Raw genomic sequence first — 16503 nt, 5'->3', positions numbered from 1 at the left:
AATACACTAGTAGTGGATGCACTAAGGCAGACATAGTAATGAATAATGAACATTGATTTATACCTTGGTCCACTGGAGTGGGCAAATACCCAAGATAACCTTTGGGATGTAGGTAAATGTTAGGTGTAAAGTGATTGGTACCAACCTTCCACCCTTCCTGCCCCACCTACGACCACAAAAAGCCACTATACATTAATCGAAGCTCCTGTTACCAAATGTGTGCATGAAGAAGAAGACATATATTTTAATATTAATATAGATTTTTTTATTCATTGAATAAGAAATAAAAATCGGCTCATGCTTAAAATCATTGTCTGATTATATAAACTTAAAAGATATGTTTTGTGGGTCGGTTCATACTGAATTAACAGCCATTAACAGAATGATGGCAATTTAGCCATAAATATATGTGATTAATAATATGTAGTTTTAGAGCAATCATTATTTAAGATGTATAGTAATCACTATTTGATGTATGAGGTTATTCTTGGAGGATTAATATCGCATTAGTTATAAAATACAAAAATATGCAAGATTTTTAATTACAAAAAAAAGTGTCTACCAATTTCCAAAAACAGCAGGTTTTAGTTTTTTGTTCAGATTATATATGCCCTGTTGTTTCCAGACCTATCCTATAGAACTTTTTTCTTCCCAGAACACGTATAAATGTTTCAATTCCTTACAGTACTTATGCCATAAAAAATATATTTATATTTATTTTTGGTTATATCTTTTTTTTTTTGCTATGAAGCAGGCTGATGAAAAAAAAGTACATTTACAGAGTGAAAAAAATATTCATGCATTGTGCAAAAATCTTTGAAACATTTTCTTTGTTATGAATTGCGTAAAGTTGCCTTTTTAGGTTTTGGCAAAATAGATTATGACTAGAAAAAGTAAAAAAAGCAAGAAAAAAATATTTCTCTCCCAAAAAGCCTTTTTCAGACCTTTACGTCTTTCTCACCTGGTGCCTCTACGTTTTTTTGTATTCATAATTAATATATATATATATATATATATATATATATATATATATATTTGAAGTATCATATAACCACATCCAATCCTACATATTTATATCCCTATGGATTATAACATAAGTAAGACTGATCCACATATATTATTATATATAGCTACTTGTGCATAAAAATACGATCCATTTCCTAAGCATTATTTAGAATAACTCCAGTTGTAAAGACTTTATTCCAGTTAACTAGTTACTTTTGTTATATTTTTGGTGATAGTGTAGTACAATTTTACAAGGAATATTACCATAGGCCACATTCTTTGGAAAAAAATGGCTTTTTGCGTATATATATATGTATATATATATATATATATATATATATATACCGTATATATACGGTATATATATATATATATATATATACACACACATATATATATATATATATATATATATATATATATATATATATATATATATATTAGAAGATTGCAGTCCATAGCTGAAAGAGGTGGTAATGAAACATTTTAAATGGTGTTAATTCTCAGGTTGACGAATGTAGGAATTTTAAGCTTCAATTTTGTTTTTTCCATGTTGATCCTGGTAATGATTATCATGTTCTTCTTCTTCTTCTTCCAATGGAACCTAGAACGAAAATTAATTTAGGATTACGACAGGGCCAGACGGAGGAGATACGCCGCCGGGGGGGCGGCCATATTGGTAGGCATGGCATCCCTCCGGCCTACCAGACATCTGTCCGGTGTGCCAGTTGGCCAGTCTGGGCCTGCTTGCCACATTTTCTGAAAACAGCCTGTCTGCACTTTTACGGAGAGACTTCAGAGAACAGCACGAGAAACCTCCGTATTTAACTTTGGGCGCTTGTGATCAATCATTAACTCTCCGCAAACCAGAACTTTGAAACATTGTCAGAATCTGATTTTTGCATAAATTATTAAGTTGTTTATAGAGTGTCCTAAAAGTAGACCATTAACATATTCTCGCATTCTGTGCCATGCTGGTTTCTAAATTAAATTTCCAATTAAAGGTGCTGTTCCACTTAGGCAAACCATTATTTCCACTCTCTATCATTTTAAGCAAATAAACCTGAACAGATATGGTTTTTTTTTTCTTATTTTTAACATTTTAGTCACATAAAAAGAGGACAAATGCTTCAGAGGCTTTTTAGTTGCTATGGCAACAGCCTGCCACTTCCTGTTTTTGTTTCATGTGCTCATTAGTCAAAATCAGGCAAGCTTTTAAAAAAATAGTGTTTTGGAATTTAACAGTACTAGGAATTGTGTTTCTATTGGACTTTATCTTAATAAAAGTTTATCACCGTAGGTGGAACAGCGCCTTTAATCTCGTTTTATAATAGTCTATAAGAGAATATTTAGACAATTTTTATGAAGTACGTCAGGGGCATAGAAAAGGTAGCTTTTGTATTAATTTACCTCCCAATAAAGTGTATCATCGTAGCAGTTTTGATCAGGCGGCTGTCCCCAAAATGGCAATTTCAAAATGAAGCCTGGTAGGAAAAAAAAATTGAATATAGTGTTTTTTTTAATTAACAATTTCAACTTAACAAGAGTTTTACGAACACGTTTTAGGGTATGTTTTTAAATATTTAATGCAATATGTTAATGATAATAATAACAGAGGTATACCATGCGACCAACAGTATGTGGACCCTTCCTAATTATTGAGTTAAGCTGTTTCACCCATTACTAACAGGCGTATAAATTGAAGCCCATAGGCAGTCTCTATAGACAGACCTTGGCCGTAGAACAGGCGCTGTCATAGGATACCACCTTTGCCACAAACAGGGACGGGCTGGGCCCCTAGGCTGATCCAAAACATTGTGAAAAGCACCAGCGTAGAAAGCAAGCTCCATAAAGACATGGTTGGAGGAGTTTGGGGTGGAAGAACTTAACCGGCCTCACAGAGCCCTGACCTCAACCCCATTGAACACCTTTGAGATGAACCGGAATGGAGATTGCGAGCCAATCTCGTCCAACATCAGCGCCTGACCTCACAAACGCTCTACTGGATGAATGGGCAAAAATCCCACTGAAACTCCCCAAAATCTTGTGGAAAACCTTCCCAGAAGAGCAAAAGCTGTTAATGGCCAGGGTTTTGGAATGGGATCTCCATCCAGCTCATATAGGTGTGATGGTCAGGCATTCACATACTTTTGGTCATATAGTGTATTTTAACTAATGCTGTCAGCTGCACTCCCAGTATATTGCTAGTGTTGTGCAGATTTTAATACGAATGCACCATCTGCTGGTAGGAAATATTTATTTTGCATGTTTTTCATGTATAATAATTAGTAAAATATCACTTAAACGTGTGGATCATAAACAATGAGCTAATTAGATGTTGCTGAACATAGATTTTTTTTTCCAGCAATGGCATCTTACCTGTGGAAGTAAAATTACAAAAAAACTTTTTTTACTATATTTTTTTAATCTAATTGTTAATGTTATTTTTTTTTTTTTTAACCAAATAATGGGGTATACATATAAAATGGCATTTAAAGAGGCATGTGTTTAGACACAACTGAATTGAGATGTTTATTTTGTCTTGCTTGCCATACAGCTATTGTTCTTATAGAGAATATTCTCCCCCTATAAACTATAACAGAGATTTCCGTAAGGCTCATACACACCTGTAATGGTTCCTCCAACAACAGAAATCCCAAACGTTGCAGCCAGAGCAGCCCCTTGCATGACGGGAGAAGAGCTGGAAGCAGAGTCACCGGATTTGGTTATTTATAATGTATTTAATGTCACATGTATTTACCACAACACGGGTAATTTGCCTACCTGGCGGCTCTAGAAACGAGACCCGATTACCATTACCAGGCTGCCGGATCGGGGAGCAGCATTCGGCCCCGACCGCTCCCTGTTTGAGTTCCACCCACTTCAAGGTGATTTAGGACTAGCTCCACCCCATGTGCAGCCAGCCCTGCCCCTTTATCTCATTCACACCCCCTCTAGCCTCCTATAAGGAGAAGGAGAGCGCCGTAAGTCCAACCCCTGAGGAGGCCCAGGTATTGTTTCTTGGAATGATACATATGAAAGAATAAACCCCTAAACGTGCCCTAGATTGAAGATGACATGGAAGCTGGAAAAAAATTAAAAATGAATAAATAAATAAATATATATATTGTGTATTTATGTGTATATATAAGCTGCTTGTATGTACTTGTGGCTGCCTGTGACTTTAAATTTGGTGAGTTGCAGGTGAGGACATTTGGTGTGAATATGCTCACTTGCAACTCACAATTGTTTTTTTTTTTAAAAAAAGCTCCTTAAATTTAGTTAAAAAATAATAATGGTAATCATAAAATAATAAGTAAAAATAAGTTAGTTTAAAAACAAGGTTCTTGGATCCCCCCTTCCAGCTGTGTAGGGGAGCCACTAAATGCCCTGCTATTTTCATATGTAGCTGCAATCAGGGCTGACAAAGGGGGTAGGAGGCCAATTGCCCCCTGGGTTGCTTCGATTTGAAGATTTTGAGCCACGGCCTAAAACCTTTTATTGGATGTTAACTGCAATTCCACATACAGCCACCAGGGTGTTCAGAGTTATCCCTGACTGAATCCCTTCTGTGCTAATTGTATGTGCGTTATATACAGTGCTTATTGTTGAATAAAGGGCAGACTTGGATAATGTACATATTTCTCAGGGGCAAATCTTGTTTAAATGCCTTATTCCAGGGCCACTCTGTGGACTTGACTGTGGGCTGCACATTGCCAGTCCTCCTCTGGCTACAACAGTACACAATATACAATAAATATTATAAAGCAGAATGAAATAAACTTACCCATCCTTGGCCCCCATTGCAGCAGCCACTATTCCAGCAATGCCTCCCAGAATTCCTGGCAATCCGTGCAAATTGTGCACTCCACAAGTATCTTGAATTTTCAGCTTTGAAGCTAGAATTGGCTGTAAAACAGCATTCATAAACTTTTACTGAGAGGGTGGTTGATAAGCGGAACCGCCTTCCAGCAGAAGTAATTGATGTTAAAACAGTGAGGGAATTTAAACATTTACATTTGATCTCTTTGATCCCTGCATTCAGATTACATGGAAGTGTTCCTGCACCGCTTAAATCTTTTATGAAAATGATTCTTTACCTTCGTTCCACACTTACTGTTAAGAATTTAAAGCCAACGACTGAGATTATCCCAGCAGTGAAACCAATGATCATGGCTCCAAATGGGCCAATGTTCATGTCTGCGCATGTACCCACAGCAACACCTCCAGCTAGGGTAGCATTCTGGATGTGGACCTGCAACGAGTACAAGACAAATTAGTACCTGGACATGCAACCAAAGGACTAAGAGTTCTGTTTTCTTATATTCTAGTAATTTACTAATTAAAAAGAGCTCATTATGCTCCCACAAAAGCTTTGAAGAGCCTCAACAAAGAGTTGCTGCCTACTGATGCCATCCCTCATGATACATATACCTTAACTTCACATACATTGGGGTCACATGATACATATATCTAAACTTCACATACATTGGGGTCACATGATACATATATCTAAACTACACATACATTGGGGTCACATGATACATATATCTAAACTTCACATACATTGGGGTCACATGATACATATACCTTAACTTCACATACATTGGGGTCACATGATACATATACCTAGACTCAAAATATACTATTTGTTTTGCCCATACTTTAAATCCTGCTCATGATCTCAGTTTGGTTAAACATCAATGGCTGCCTATTACGATGGGGTTTTCTATAGCAGATACCATGGTGGTCTTCCTGGGGGTCTACCAAGTAGATACAGGTTCTATGGTACAGCTTGATCAGTTTAATGGCTTTGGCCATAACCTAAGATTCCGAACGGTCTTTAACATTTAATATTGGACCCTGCTGGTTCACATTGTTGTTTTCTATTCAGCGTTCTTTCATTTGAGTTCCGTACCATATCCAGTTTGCCTTTGTGTTCCACCAAACTGGAGAAGGCATATGCCGTAAGTACACAGGCGGCCAAAGAGAAGTAGGTGTTGATGATGGCCATTTGTTGAGGCAGGCCCGGTTCGGCAATGGCAGAGTTGAAACTTGGCCAAAACATCCAGAGAAAAAGGGTTCCTGAATGTGATTAAAACAGTATGTTTTTTAGTATTAAAATTACATTTAGTCTTGTGTCTGAACTATATATGTAATCGATTAAATGGCAAACATTGTTTATATAACTAAGATACCTAGGCATTTTACAAAAAGATATTGGCCAGATCCAAGAATGAGCCCATGGGCAAAATATGGCGGTATTGCCATTAATGGGAAAATATAAATGTGTATACAAAAGGGTTAAATCTGTTGGGAGAAAATAAGATGAATCAGAAGAAAAAAAATCAATTTAAAATGAAATTTTTGATGGAGTGACTGATGTGTATCTCTTCAGTGTTTATCATAATTAAAATGTGTATGAAGCAAGCATGGGCTCTTACCAATCATGGCGAATAAATCGGAGTGATAAACTGACCCTTCATTCGTATGGCCTTTTTTCAAGCCTGGTCGATAAAGAACCGCTGCAGCAGCTAGACCGAAGTACGCCCCAAAAGTGTGAATAATCATGGATGCACCAACATCACTGGCCTATAAAACGGAACAAATTGAGACACTTAAGAGTGATATGAAACAGGGCTCGATTCGCTAACCGGCAGTGTGCCGTTGAACTAAAGCATTTCACTGAGTCTACAGCAGTAACTATGGTAACTATGTAGGGTCCTTCTTTTAGGAGAAGCTCACCGCGGTGACCCCTCATCATCCTGTTAAATCGACAAGCCTGTATGTGGATGGAGATTTTTCCTCTATAATGCCCCAAGTGAGTGAAAACTTGAGAAGATCCCAACCAGAGATGGGCCAGGTTACGTTGATGTACGTTCTTGGTTAAGTTGGTCTCATGCCTCTTTGCACACTCAATCAACAAAATATTCCTACATTCCAACACATTTACAGCAAAGTCTAGAAGAAGGTTTTTTCCCCCACCCATTTGAAGGGTGGCAGTTTGATCAAATACAGCAACGTGGACGTGGAACGTGATGAACCTATGTGTTTTCTGAAACATAATTACCAATAAACTATAATAAGTCACTATTCATATTATTGTGTGAGGGACAATATGTGACCATTTAAATAAAAAAATGAGATGTTCGGGTTCCAAAAAAGGCAGACGTCAAAGAGTCGATCCCGATAATCTATGCCCAGGACAGTTACTTTAGTGTCTCATCAATGACCGCCTATTATCACAAAGGGGCTTCTACTTTTAGTATGGACCATGGTTGTCCTCCTGGTGGGCCACAAAGCGCGTACACAGGTTCTTGGTAAGTATAAACGATTTAAACCTGTATTTTATGTGTGCATATGGTCATCAGGGATTGGCTAATATATTGGCACGTGTTTAAAACAGGGTGATGGAAGTCATAGAGCTTCCAAGAGAGGCATTTCCATTGTGCATTCTAGAGTGAGCTTAGTCTGATTGTAGACCTAGACTAATGATTCTTTACATCAGAGGTCTATCATCACGAAATGTATGGAGAATATCAAGCGACATTGTGTGCCAAGAGAATGGCAAGAATTTACACCTTATAATCATCAAAATGTTGGCCAACAAGAATAAGCACAACAGTGAAATGGAGCATCGCTAGAAGAACGTTTTGAATCCTTTGCCTGTTCATTGATGTAAGGATTCCCTCATTAGAAGGGAAAATTTGACACAAGAGGGTTAATTTAGTAAGTAGGATTGGAGACGAAAACGTTAAGAGCAATGGTCATCATCTCCTCCAAATATTGTAATATCTGGGTCCTACTTGAACAATTTATCGGGTTTATATATATGATGATACGTCCGTAGAATTTTTTTTTTTTTTGTTCAATTCACCTGCTTATATCTGCTTAACAACGGCATTTAAAAAAAAACACAATAAACAGAACACAACTTACTCCCAAAAAGGCAACGAGATGTTCATTGCTTGCAAACACGGCGATTTCTAGAATTGCCATAACAAGCATCTGGATGGGACTTGTCCTTCCCAGCACGGCTCCGAATGAGATCAGTACTGTCGCTGTGCTGAAGTCAGCATTTATCATTCTACAAAAAAAAAAATGGTTACTTGAGCTTTATATATTAGATTAGGGGTACAAACAGATTAAAATCGGGGTTGATCCATGAATGGCGCCCTAATCATTAGAGCCAATGATTCCATTAATATATTAATTTGGCCAATTTGTTTTTTGGGTTGCACCATGGGTATTTATGATACATATCTTCCCCTCTCTATCCTTCTTGATTTCTGAAGGAGCTATTAAAATTTGGAACTATAGGCAATTGGGGAATGTCAGATGAATGCTGGGATAAAGTATATTTCGATACATAGATATAAGCATAAGAGATTGCTAGTGAAAGCATCAACCTTGTTATTAAAAATAACTTAACTCTTATATATTTAACATAAGTAAATATACTTGATAATCGTATGTAATATAATATTTAATCATATCATTCAGCATACTTTAATATATCAATGTTGATTTTCCCATCGTGGAGATGCCATAGACCTTGCATTAAAATTCCCCATTGAAGCCCCAGCGCTGCGATCAGCAAGTTGATTCCCACGCTGCTGAACCCATATCTCTTTAAGAACGTCATCAGGAAACCGAAACCGACAAAGATCATGACGTGGACATCTTGGAATACTGTAAAACAACGAAAGAACATTTATGCGCATATACCAACATCATCATCTTGACGTAAGCTGTTTTTTCCCCACTAGTAATTTCGTGATAACCAAATAGTGAATTTCCCCAATAGACATCTGGAGAAAGGTATTGACATTCTGGAGAGAGTTTGTAGAAGAGAGGCTAAAATGGTAAATGGCTTGCAGGATAAAGGATCTCGCTACGCAATACATAAAGGGATTTAATAGGTGGGACGCTTATTTCAGAGGAGGAGAAATGTTAGAGCAAAAGATCATAATCTAAAACTAGAGTAGATGTAATATAACCAAGTAAGAAAATGTAAAGAGTAAAGAGTCGGATGGTCCAGGGGGAGGCACATGAGGTTGCCAATGACCTGTTCGATCAGGCTTCCTGTTACGTCATTGTTCATTAAGTGAGATCACTGATCTCTCCAGCTGACCTATTAACCCTACGGAGGATGATATCAAGTTGGCACAGATTCCGTAGCTTAATTCACCCTGGCACAACAGCACATTTGTTCAATATTTTTGGTAGCCTCATCCCCTGGCATTGTGCCCGCGTTAGACACAAAGTTTCCAATGAAACCTCATTTCCCTATCGCCTCGACTTTTGCTTTCAGATCGTCAGCCGGGGTAGTAATACATACAGTCCACAGTGCAGTCCGTTGGCAGTATTTTTTCCTTGGCTAAACTGGCTTCCACCTGGCACTGTGCCAACAGATTATCATATCTTTAACAGCCTGAGAAACCATTTATAATTGGCAAATTTCCATTAAAATGCTTAAAAGAAGAGACGTGGTGATGGATGGATATAGTTCTATAACTTTTTCCCCCAAACTAATACCTTTCAGTCGATTTTGTTTAATTTTATATTATTATGTGTAATATTATTGTTTCTTTATATAAAAAATAACTAAATTGAGAAAATGCCTTTAAAAATGGTTATTCCCCATAAATAAGTAGAACGTATTTGATTTAACAGGAGAGAAGTAAACGGGAAAGGTACACGTTACTCCCACTGCATTCCATTCATTCCCTTCAAAATAATAAACTGGTTATTACAAGATTACACGAGATTATTTGATAATGAATATATGGTGGGATTACCAGAGAGATATCTTTCTGCGTTATAACCCTTGAGACCTCTTAAATCATACATTAAAGGTCAAGTTTCCCATTCTGTGCTGAATTTAGTAAAAAAAAAAATCACCGATAGGATGAAGCTGTATATGCTTTTTTGTTTCTATGTGATTAGACGTTCAGGGTGAGGAATAGTGGAACAGCACCTTTAACATGAAGTTCTGGTTCCAGATTCAATGAGATTCAATGAGCCATCTACATGTTAATTGGTTAACGCTGGCGAAAAAAAAAAGCACTGTGATTCTTAAGTATATGGTTAGAAAATTTGGACTGCAGAAAAAAGCTACATAAAGACCAATATTCGCCAAAGTGACTAAATGGGATGCGCTACATTTTATCACGTCTTAAATGACACAATCAAACATTTTTAGACAGGTCTGAATTAATTTTACACACCATAGAAATGTTTAAAAAAATAATTAAAATAATAATGTCTCCATTTTAATGCCAAATTAAATTCATTTAATATGCAGCATTGAAGGGGTTAACCATTTAAACCAAATGCTGTGTTTTTTATTGATAATATTGATTCATTTTATGCTGTTAGATATTACAATTTAAATGTATTTCTGAGGTAAATGCCAAGACATCTATCACAGCCCTCCGAATAGTGCTACTTCAAAGTTGTTTAATTGAGCTGCTTGCTACAAATGTAAGAATTTTAGGTATCTTGGCAGAAGTCCATGTATTTTTTGTTGTTGTGGTGAAGTAGTTACAGCAAACAGTATTCTGAATTAGGTTCAATCTAGGGGGGCAGGTCTAGGGGCAGGGGCGTAACTAGGAACCTCAGGGCCCCGGTGCGAGAATCTGTTAAGGCCCCCCCACCTCACGATCTACCCTCTCCCTCCCTACCCCCCTCCCCATCTACCCTCTCCCTCCCTACCCCCCTCCCGATCTACCCTCTCCCTCCCTACCCCCTCCCGATCTACCCACTCCCTCCCTACCCCCCCTTCTCACGATCTACCCACTCCCTCCCTACCCCCCCTTTGTAGGTCACTTACCGTCAACTCCTGTGTTGGGAGCGTGAGGCATTTGTCTCGGGTGCCGGCGCTCAGTGTGAAGCGCCGGCACCCGAGACAAACGCCTCACGCTCCCAACACTGCACTCTGGGCAGTGCTGAGGCAGGCGACGGCGGCGGTGGGGAGCAGAGGCATCCTGGATTTCTGTCAGTCAGGGGGGCCCAAGAGTTGCCGAGCGGTCGTTTTCAGCAACCGCTCGGCACCCCTTGGGCCCCCCGACTGGCAGAACTCCAGGGCCCGGTCGCAGTCGCGACCCCTGTGACCCCGGTAGTTCCGCCACTGTCTAGGGGTATAGCAGTCCTCATTCCGCAACCAAAGTAGCAGGTTTTGCCCGGAGTGCAGATATTCTGAACTCCCTACTGGGACTATCTTTAAGACAAGTAGTTGAGGAGCCAACTCGTATGGCAGCCATATTGGATTTAGTTTTCACAAATAGAGATTTGTTAACAGATATTTCTGTAGGCGAAAGTTTGGGATCTAGTGATCATCAGTCTGTGCGGTTTAATATACGAACAGTGACTGAGTCACACCACACAAAAACAAACGTTTTAGATTTTAGAAAAGCTGACTTTTCTAAAATGAGACTATGTGTGAAGGACTGGGGACCATTTAAATGGAATCCAGGAGAAATGGGATTATTTCTTTATTTACTGGTCAGTAAGAGCAGAAAATTAAAGAAACCGCTGTGGTACTCCGCAGAAGTAGCCAGAATGGTAACCCCCCCCCAAAAAAAAGTTAGCATTTAGTAATTATTAAACAAAATGAGAAAGAGAGACAAATAAGTCGATGGGGCCTGATGGGATACCCCCCAAGTTATTAAAAGAGCTTAGAGATGGAAATTAGTGAATGTTGTGCCCCGTATTACTTCTATCAGACGTAATAGAGGTTAATCCAATGAAGGAGTTTAAGCAAGCATGAGATAAACATAAGGCTATCCTAGATATAAGATAAGGCCGGGGAAATTATTCAGAGGTTGGCCAGACCAGAGGGCCGAATGCTTCTTATCTGCCAACACATTCTATGTTTCTATAAGATATATGTAAATAAATTTTATCAGCGGAATCCATTTGTTAAATTAAAGAAATATTGCTTGCTTTTCAATATCTTATATCATTTCAATGATTATTAGGCCAGGCATATGCCCGGAAGGGCCAGTTTCACATGAAGTGGGCTAATTTTCTTCAATGCCGCCTCACACGGCACGTCTGGCCCTTGGGTGTGCGGCCGCAGGATGGATACGCATTTCCACAATCCGCACAACTGGAAACATGCGGCTGAACAAGCTTCAGCCACACAAACATCATTTAGTGGACTCTGGCCTTAAAGTGCCAGGCTCGGTTTTCTATTATTATACAAAAAAAAAAAATGCCTACAGAAGTCCTGGGAATACTATTTTTGTATTTTTTTTTTTAAATACTATTCTTTTACCCTAAAAGTTTGTGGGGACAAACATCTAGTAGAACTGATGATCTCATATCTTAGTACTGACATCATGAAAGCATACACTCCAACCAGAGCCGGCCCTACAATGGAGCAGAGTGGGGAAATTGCTCCAGGTGGCACTTTTGAAGCCCTTTTTTTTTAAAGCGGAAGAGAGAGAGAGGGCCAAGTGGTTTTCGCTTACCAAGTTGTCAGTACCTGATCGGCACCCCTCTCCTCTGCGAGCCCTCTAGCTTGGTCTCTGTGCCGGCTTGTAATGCTGAGCGCCGGAAGATGACGTCATTTCCGGCGCTCAACATTACAAGCCGGCACCGAGACTGAGCAGGGAGACTCGCCGCAGGACTGCTGAAAGGTAAGTACAAGAGGGGGGTTAGATAATGGGGGGGGGGGCGGCAGGGAGGGAGGGAGAGGAAGGCTAGATAATGGGGGGCAGAGGAAGGGTAGATAATGGGGGGGGCGGCATTTTAAACTTCGCCCCAGGCGGCATTATGTCTTGGGCCGGCCCTGACTCCAACCATCACGTGCACGCTAATGCATAGAATAGCTGAGAAGTGTCTTTTTCTAAAATGCATGGGGGTCATTACACAGAAGTCCCCTATAAGCATTTTCCCCTATTCCCGCCCCCCTCCCCCCCGGTTAGTTGACTTGCAGGAGGTAAACTCAGCTGAACACATCTCCCTCCACAAGTTATACTTACCTCCAGCCAGCTCCCGCTTGGCAATTGCCATCAGTGCATACAGGCAAAGTGCTCCCATTGATTTCAATGGGAGTGATTCCTGCCACTGATTGGCTGCTTGAAGCAAGCATCCCTAGAGAAAGTGGCAGCTGCAGAGCTGCAGCTTCTACATCAGTTAAGTGCTTTACCTTTCCCCCTTTTTTTAAGGAACCTATAGAAAATGCACTCTTCTATAGCGGGCCGTCAGGAACATTAGACTGTCCCTTTAAAGATTCCCTGCAGGCAAAAAAACGTGTTATTTTGGTTTATACAGAAAAATAACATTTTTCAGAAACATCATGAAAACATAGTCTTGTTATGTCACCAGGAGTGTGTTTTCGTTAAACCGGGGTAGATCATCGCTGCTCTCGATAATAGGTCTTGTAGAAGGTCTGAAAGGTCTTCACAAAAGAAGTCAAAATGTTAATGAAGGAATTTCCCTCCCGATGATGCCAAAAAGGAAGGGGACATTCGGCTCAAGGGGAAAAAAAGCGTCATTACTTTCCCAATTCACTAAAGAATGGAATGTGACGTTAATGGCCCTCCCTAATGAATTGGACTTTTGAATGCCAAAGCCACTCGGTACGCGGGGAATAATGTCTCGAGGAGGACACTAATGCCCGCCATCCTGCTTCAAACATGGAGTCCCTGTAACCATGTAATATTAGAGCAACATCGTAACACATAAGTGCTAATAGTATTTTCCCCCAAAAAATACTCTCCCTGGGAACGTAGAACCTGCCGGCAGATCAGACCCGTTCTCCCCGTCCAGTCTGCCCGCTTCTCCTGCTGTAAAGACTCAAACCTTAATCAGTCGTTGGTCTCGTCTTAGATTCAGGAGCCGTATGTCTACCCCATGCATGTTTAATACTATCACTGTATTACCCTCTACCACTTCTGCTGGGAGGCTGTTCCACGTTTCCACCACTCTCCCACTTCCTTACATTCCATCTAATCCTCTGACCCTCTAGTGTTAGATTCTGGTCTCGTGTTGTTTCTCCCCTCCTGTACTTTGTTAAATCCTTTTATGTGTTTAAAGGTTTTTTATCCCATCTCTCTCTTCTCTCCTCCATGCCGGACATCCTGAGATCCCTTAGTCTTTCCTGATCATTTTTATCCTGCCAGTTCTTCATCATTTTGGCAGCCCCCCTCTGAACGCTCTCCAGAATATCCGGGGTCTCTAGAACGCTCCCGTGTAAGCGGCTGTTATGGTTATCGTGATGTCTGTTGCTGGCTGCCGTTTCTTTGATATAATTTGCATTCGCGGTTATCCCGTTGAACAGTCTGCCCCGCGTCTTATGGTCTAGTTTGCAAGTTAAAGCCAAATATATGATTTCCATAGTCCGCTGTAGCTCCTGTGCACGTGGGATACGCTTGGTCGAAACCACATTCTGCAATTTAATAGTTTCATGCTATATATTCTACTTGAGTATCACAACAAATTGCCTGCAGTCCAGTGTCCGATAAAACCAACTTCATCTGCGTTAAACAGATGTTACAGATCTTAGATGTACTGTTAGGAAGTTTCCTGAGGGTGTAGTTGATAAGTGGAACAGCCTCCCAGCAGAAGTGGTAGAGGGTAATACAGTGAGGGGATTTAAACATGGATGGGTTAGACATACGGCGCCTGAATCTAAGACGAGACCAACGACTGATTAAGGTCTGAGTCTTTACAGCAGGAGAAATATGTTTCTATAGAATAGGGAATCGAGTAAAAAATAAAATTATATATGTATTTCTGCGGAGGTCGCAATGCGAATTATTTTGTACCAATTTGCATTTATTGGGTATAAGACCCCAGAACTGTCTAACGAAACAAAAACATGGATACATCCTTTGTTTAGATTACTGTAGAGCTGTATAATTCTATCATAATGAGAGCATGACTCCTATCATTCTCAGCCGATTGCATGGGTGATGGGAGTTGCAGCATTATCTAAAGGGTGGTCTCGGAGGGGGGGGGTAATATTTCCCGTGATGAGATTGTTGCGAAACCCTTCATCAGATACCCCTGTGCTAGGAATGAAGAGTAATTATTAACATGATTTGATTCGATTTAATAACAGGATGAAAGGTGATTGGCCTCTATAACTTCTTAAAGGGTCAGTAATGCCATAGCAAAACAAGCTATGAGGACCCACATGATGGGGGGGGTTAACACTAAACCCCCTTAGGGATCCACATACTAGGTCATGTAAAAAAATCAAGTTTTTAAACCAAAAAAAGAATATATGAAATAAAATAAAAAATAAAATAAATCATAATTTAAGGTGATGTTCCACTTAGACAAAACATTAATTGCAAACAAAGCTGCAGGATCAAGTGGAAAAAAAAATACAGAAACCCTTAGGAAACCTTATCTGTTTTTATGGCATCAGCCTATCCGGTGTTTGCTTCTTTGTCACATGTCAATTAAGCGTTCCCAGCAAAAAATGTAAAGGAGGAACATTTTATTCGTGATTAAAGAATTATTTCTGGGAAGGGTTTGGGGACTCGTCATCACAACTAATGATGTTTCTAATGTTGTATTCCAACTTTAGTTTTGTTCTGTACCAACCAAAAGTGCGGGTAGTACTTGATCATAATGCATTGTTATTATTAATTATTATTATTTACAACTAAAAATATTAAAAATAAAAAATAATAAAACTCAAAAAAGTATAAACAGCTTCAAATATTTTCTTCATATTTTTAATAATTTACTTTATTTTTATTTTTCATTTTAAGATTACAAATTCATTAAACTCCTACAAACAAATGGCATAAAAATGCAGATTACACATAAAAAAGGCAAAAAAAAATGATAATGTTTTATTTCAACATTAAAAATGATTAAGCTCATATTATTATAATATATAATAATAATATAATATATAATAATATATAATATATATATATAATATATATTATAATTATAATATTTACAAAAAAAAAAATATATATACTTACAAGGATAGAGATCAATGAAGGTGTCATCTTCGCCCGTCGCATTTTTTGATACTGTGTGATGATTTGTATCGTATCGCACAAATATCCCGAATAAAATGATGATGAGGATCTGGAGGCTAATTGCTAAAATTGAAAACTTAAACCTCATGTTAGTTTCAAAAGCCATCGTGGCTGGGAGCGTATTGTCTGCCGTCAGGTCCTGCAGGAGACTGATAAAGGGAGGTTGGGCAGCTTTTATTTAATGGTTTGCATGCATGTACTGTAGATATGAATGACATGGCAAAAAAAAGGGGGTCTGTGACACTCCCTCCAAGGAAGGAAAGAAAAAAAATATTCAAAAAAAAAAAAAAAACACTTGTTGCAAAAAGTAGACTGCATGCTGTTCCATGTATTAAAAAGTGTATTTTTAGTAAATAGGCAATATCATCAAAATAACGTAAAACATGAATTAGATGTCCCTGGAAAAAACCCAAGCATTTATAAAAACGTAAATGTATTATTCTACTTATTTTAAAAAGTATATTTATTTGAATTTATATTT

The 16503-nt window shown here is 38.8% G+C and overlaps 1 protein-coding gene across 1 annotated transcript; it reads right to left on the bottom strand.

Moving 5' to 3' along the window:
- Positions 1-1409: 1409 nt before the first annotated feature.
- On the bottom strand, positions 1410-16180 carry RHAG (Rh associated glycoprotein). The gene is made up of 10 exons (XM_053460613.1): positions 15963-16180; positions 8514-8697; positions 7945-8092; positions 6450-6597; positions 5924-6090; positions 5123-5260; positions 4793-4914; positions 3633-3706; positions 2416-2489; positions 1410-1609 (listed from the first exon to the last, which is right to left on the bottom strand). The coding sequence occupies exons 1-10, from the start codon at positions 16126-16128 to the stop codon at positions 1532-1534; spliced, it is 1299 nt and encodes a 432-aa protein (XP_053316588.1). The 5' UTR covers positions 16129-16180; the 3' UTR covers positions 1410-1531.
- Between the last annotated feature and the right edge of the window lie 323 nt (positions 16181-16503).

This window comes from Spea bombifrons, chromosome 3 (genome assembly GCF_027358695.1).
Source record: "Spea bombifrons isolate aSpeBom1 chromosome 3, aSpeBom1.2.pri, whole genome shotgun sequence".
In the NCBI taxonomy this organism is placed as follows: domain Eukaryota; kingdom Metazoa; phylum Chordata; class Amphibia; order Anura; family Pelobatidae; genus Spea; species Spea bombifrons.
The sequence above is the reverse complement of the archived record's forward strand: the minus strand, read 5'-3'. Positions and strand labels throughout refer to the sequence as shown.

What these genes read in the sequence shown, in the direction of transcription:
- RHAG (XM_053460613.1), bottom strand. Translation starts at nt 16,128, where the DNA reads ATGGCTTTTGAAACTAACATGAGGTTTAAGTTTTCAATTTTAGCAATT. An exon ending in CTTCATTGATCTCTATCCTT is followed by an intron (nt 8,698 to 15,962) that starts GTAAGTATATAT and finishes GTTGTTTTACAG; the next exon opens with TATTCCAAGATGTCCACGTC. An exon ending in CGATTTATTCGCCATGATTG is followed by an intron (nt 6,091 to 6,449) that starts GTAAGAGCCCAT and finishes AATCACATTCAG; the next exon opens with GAACCCTTTTTCTCTGGATG.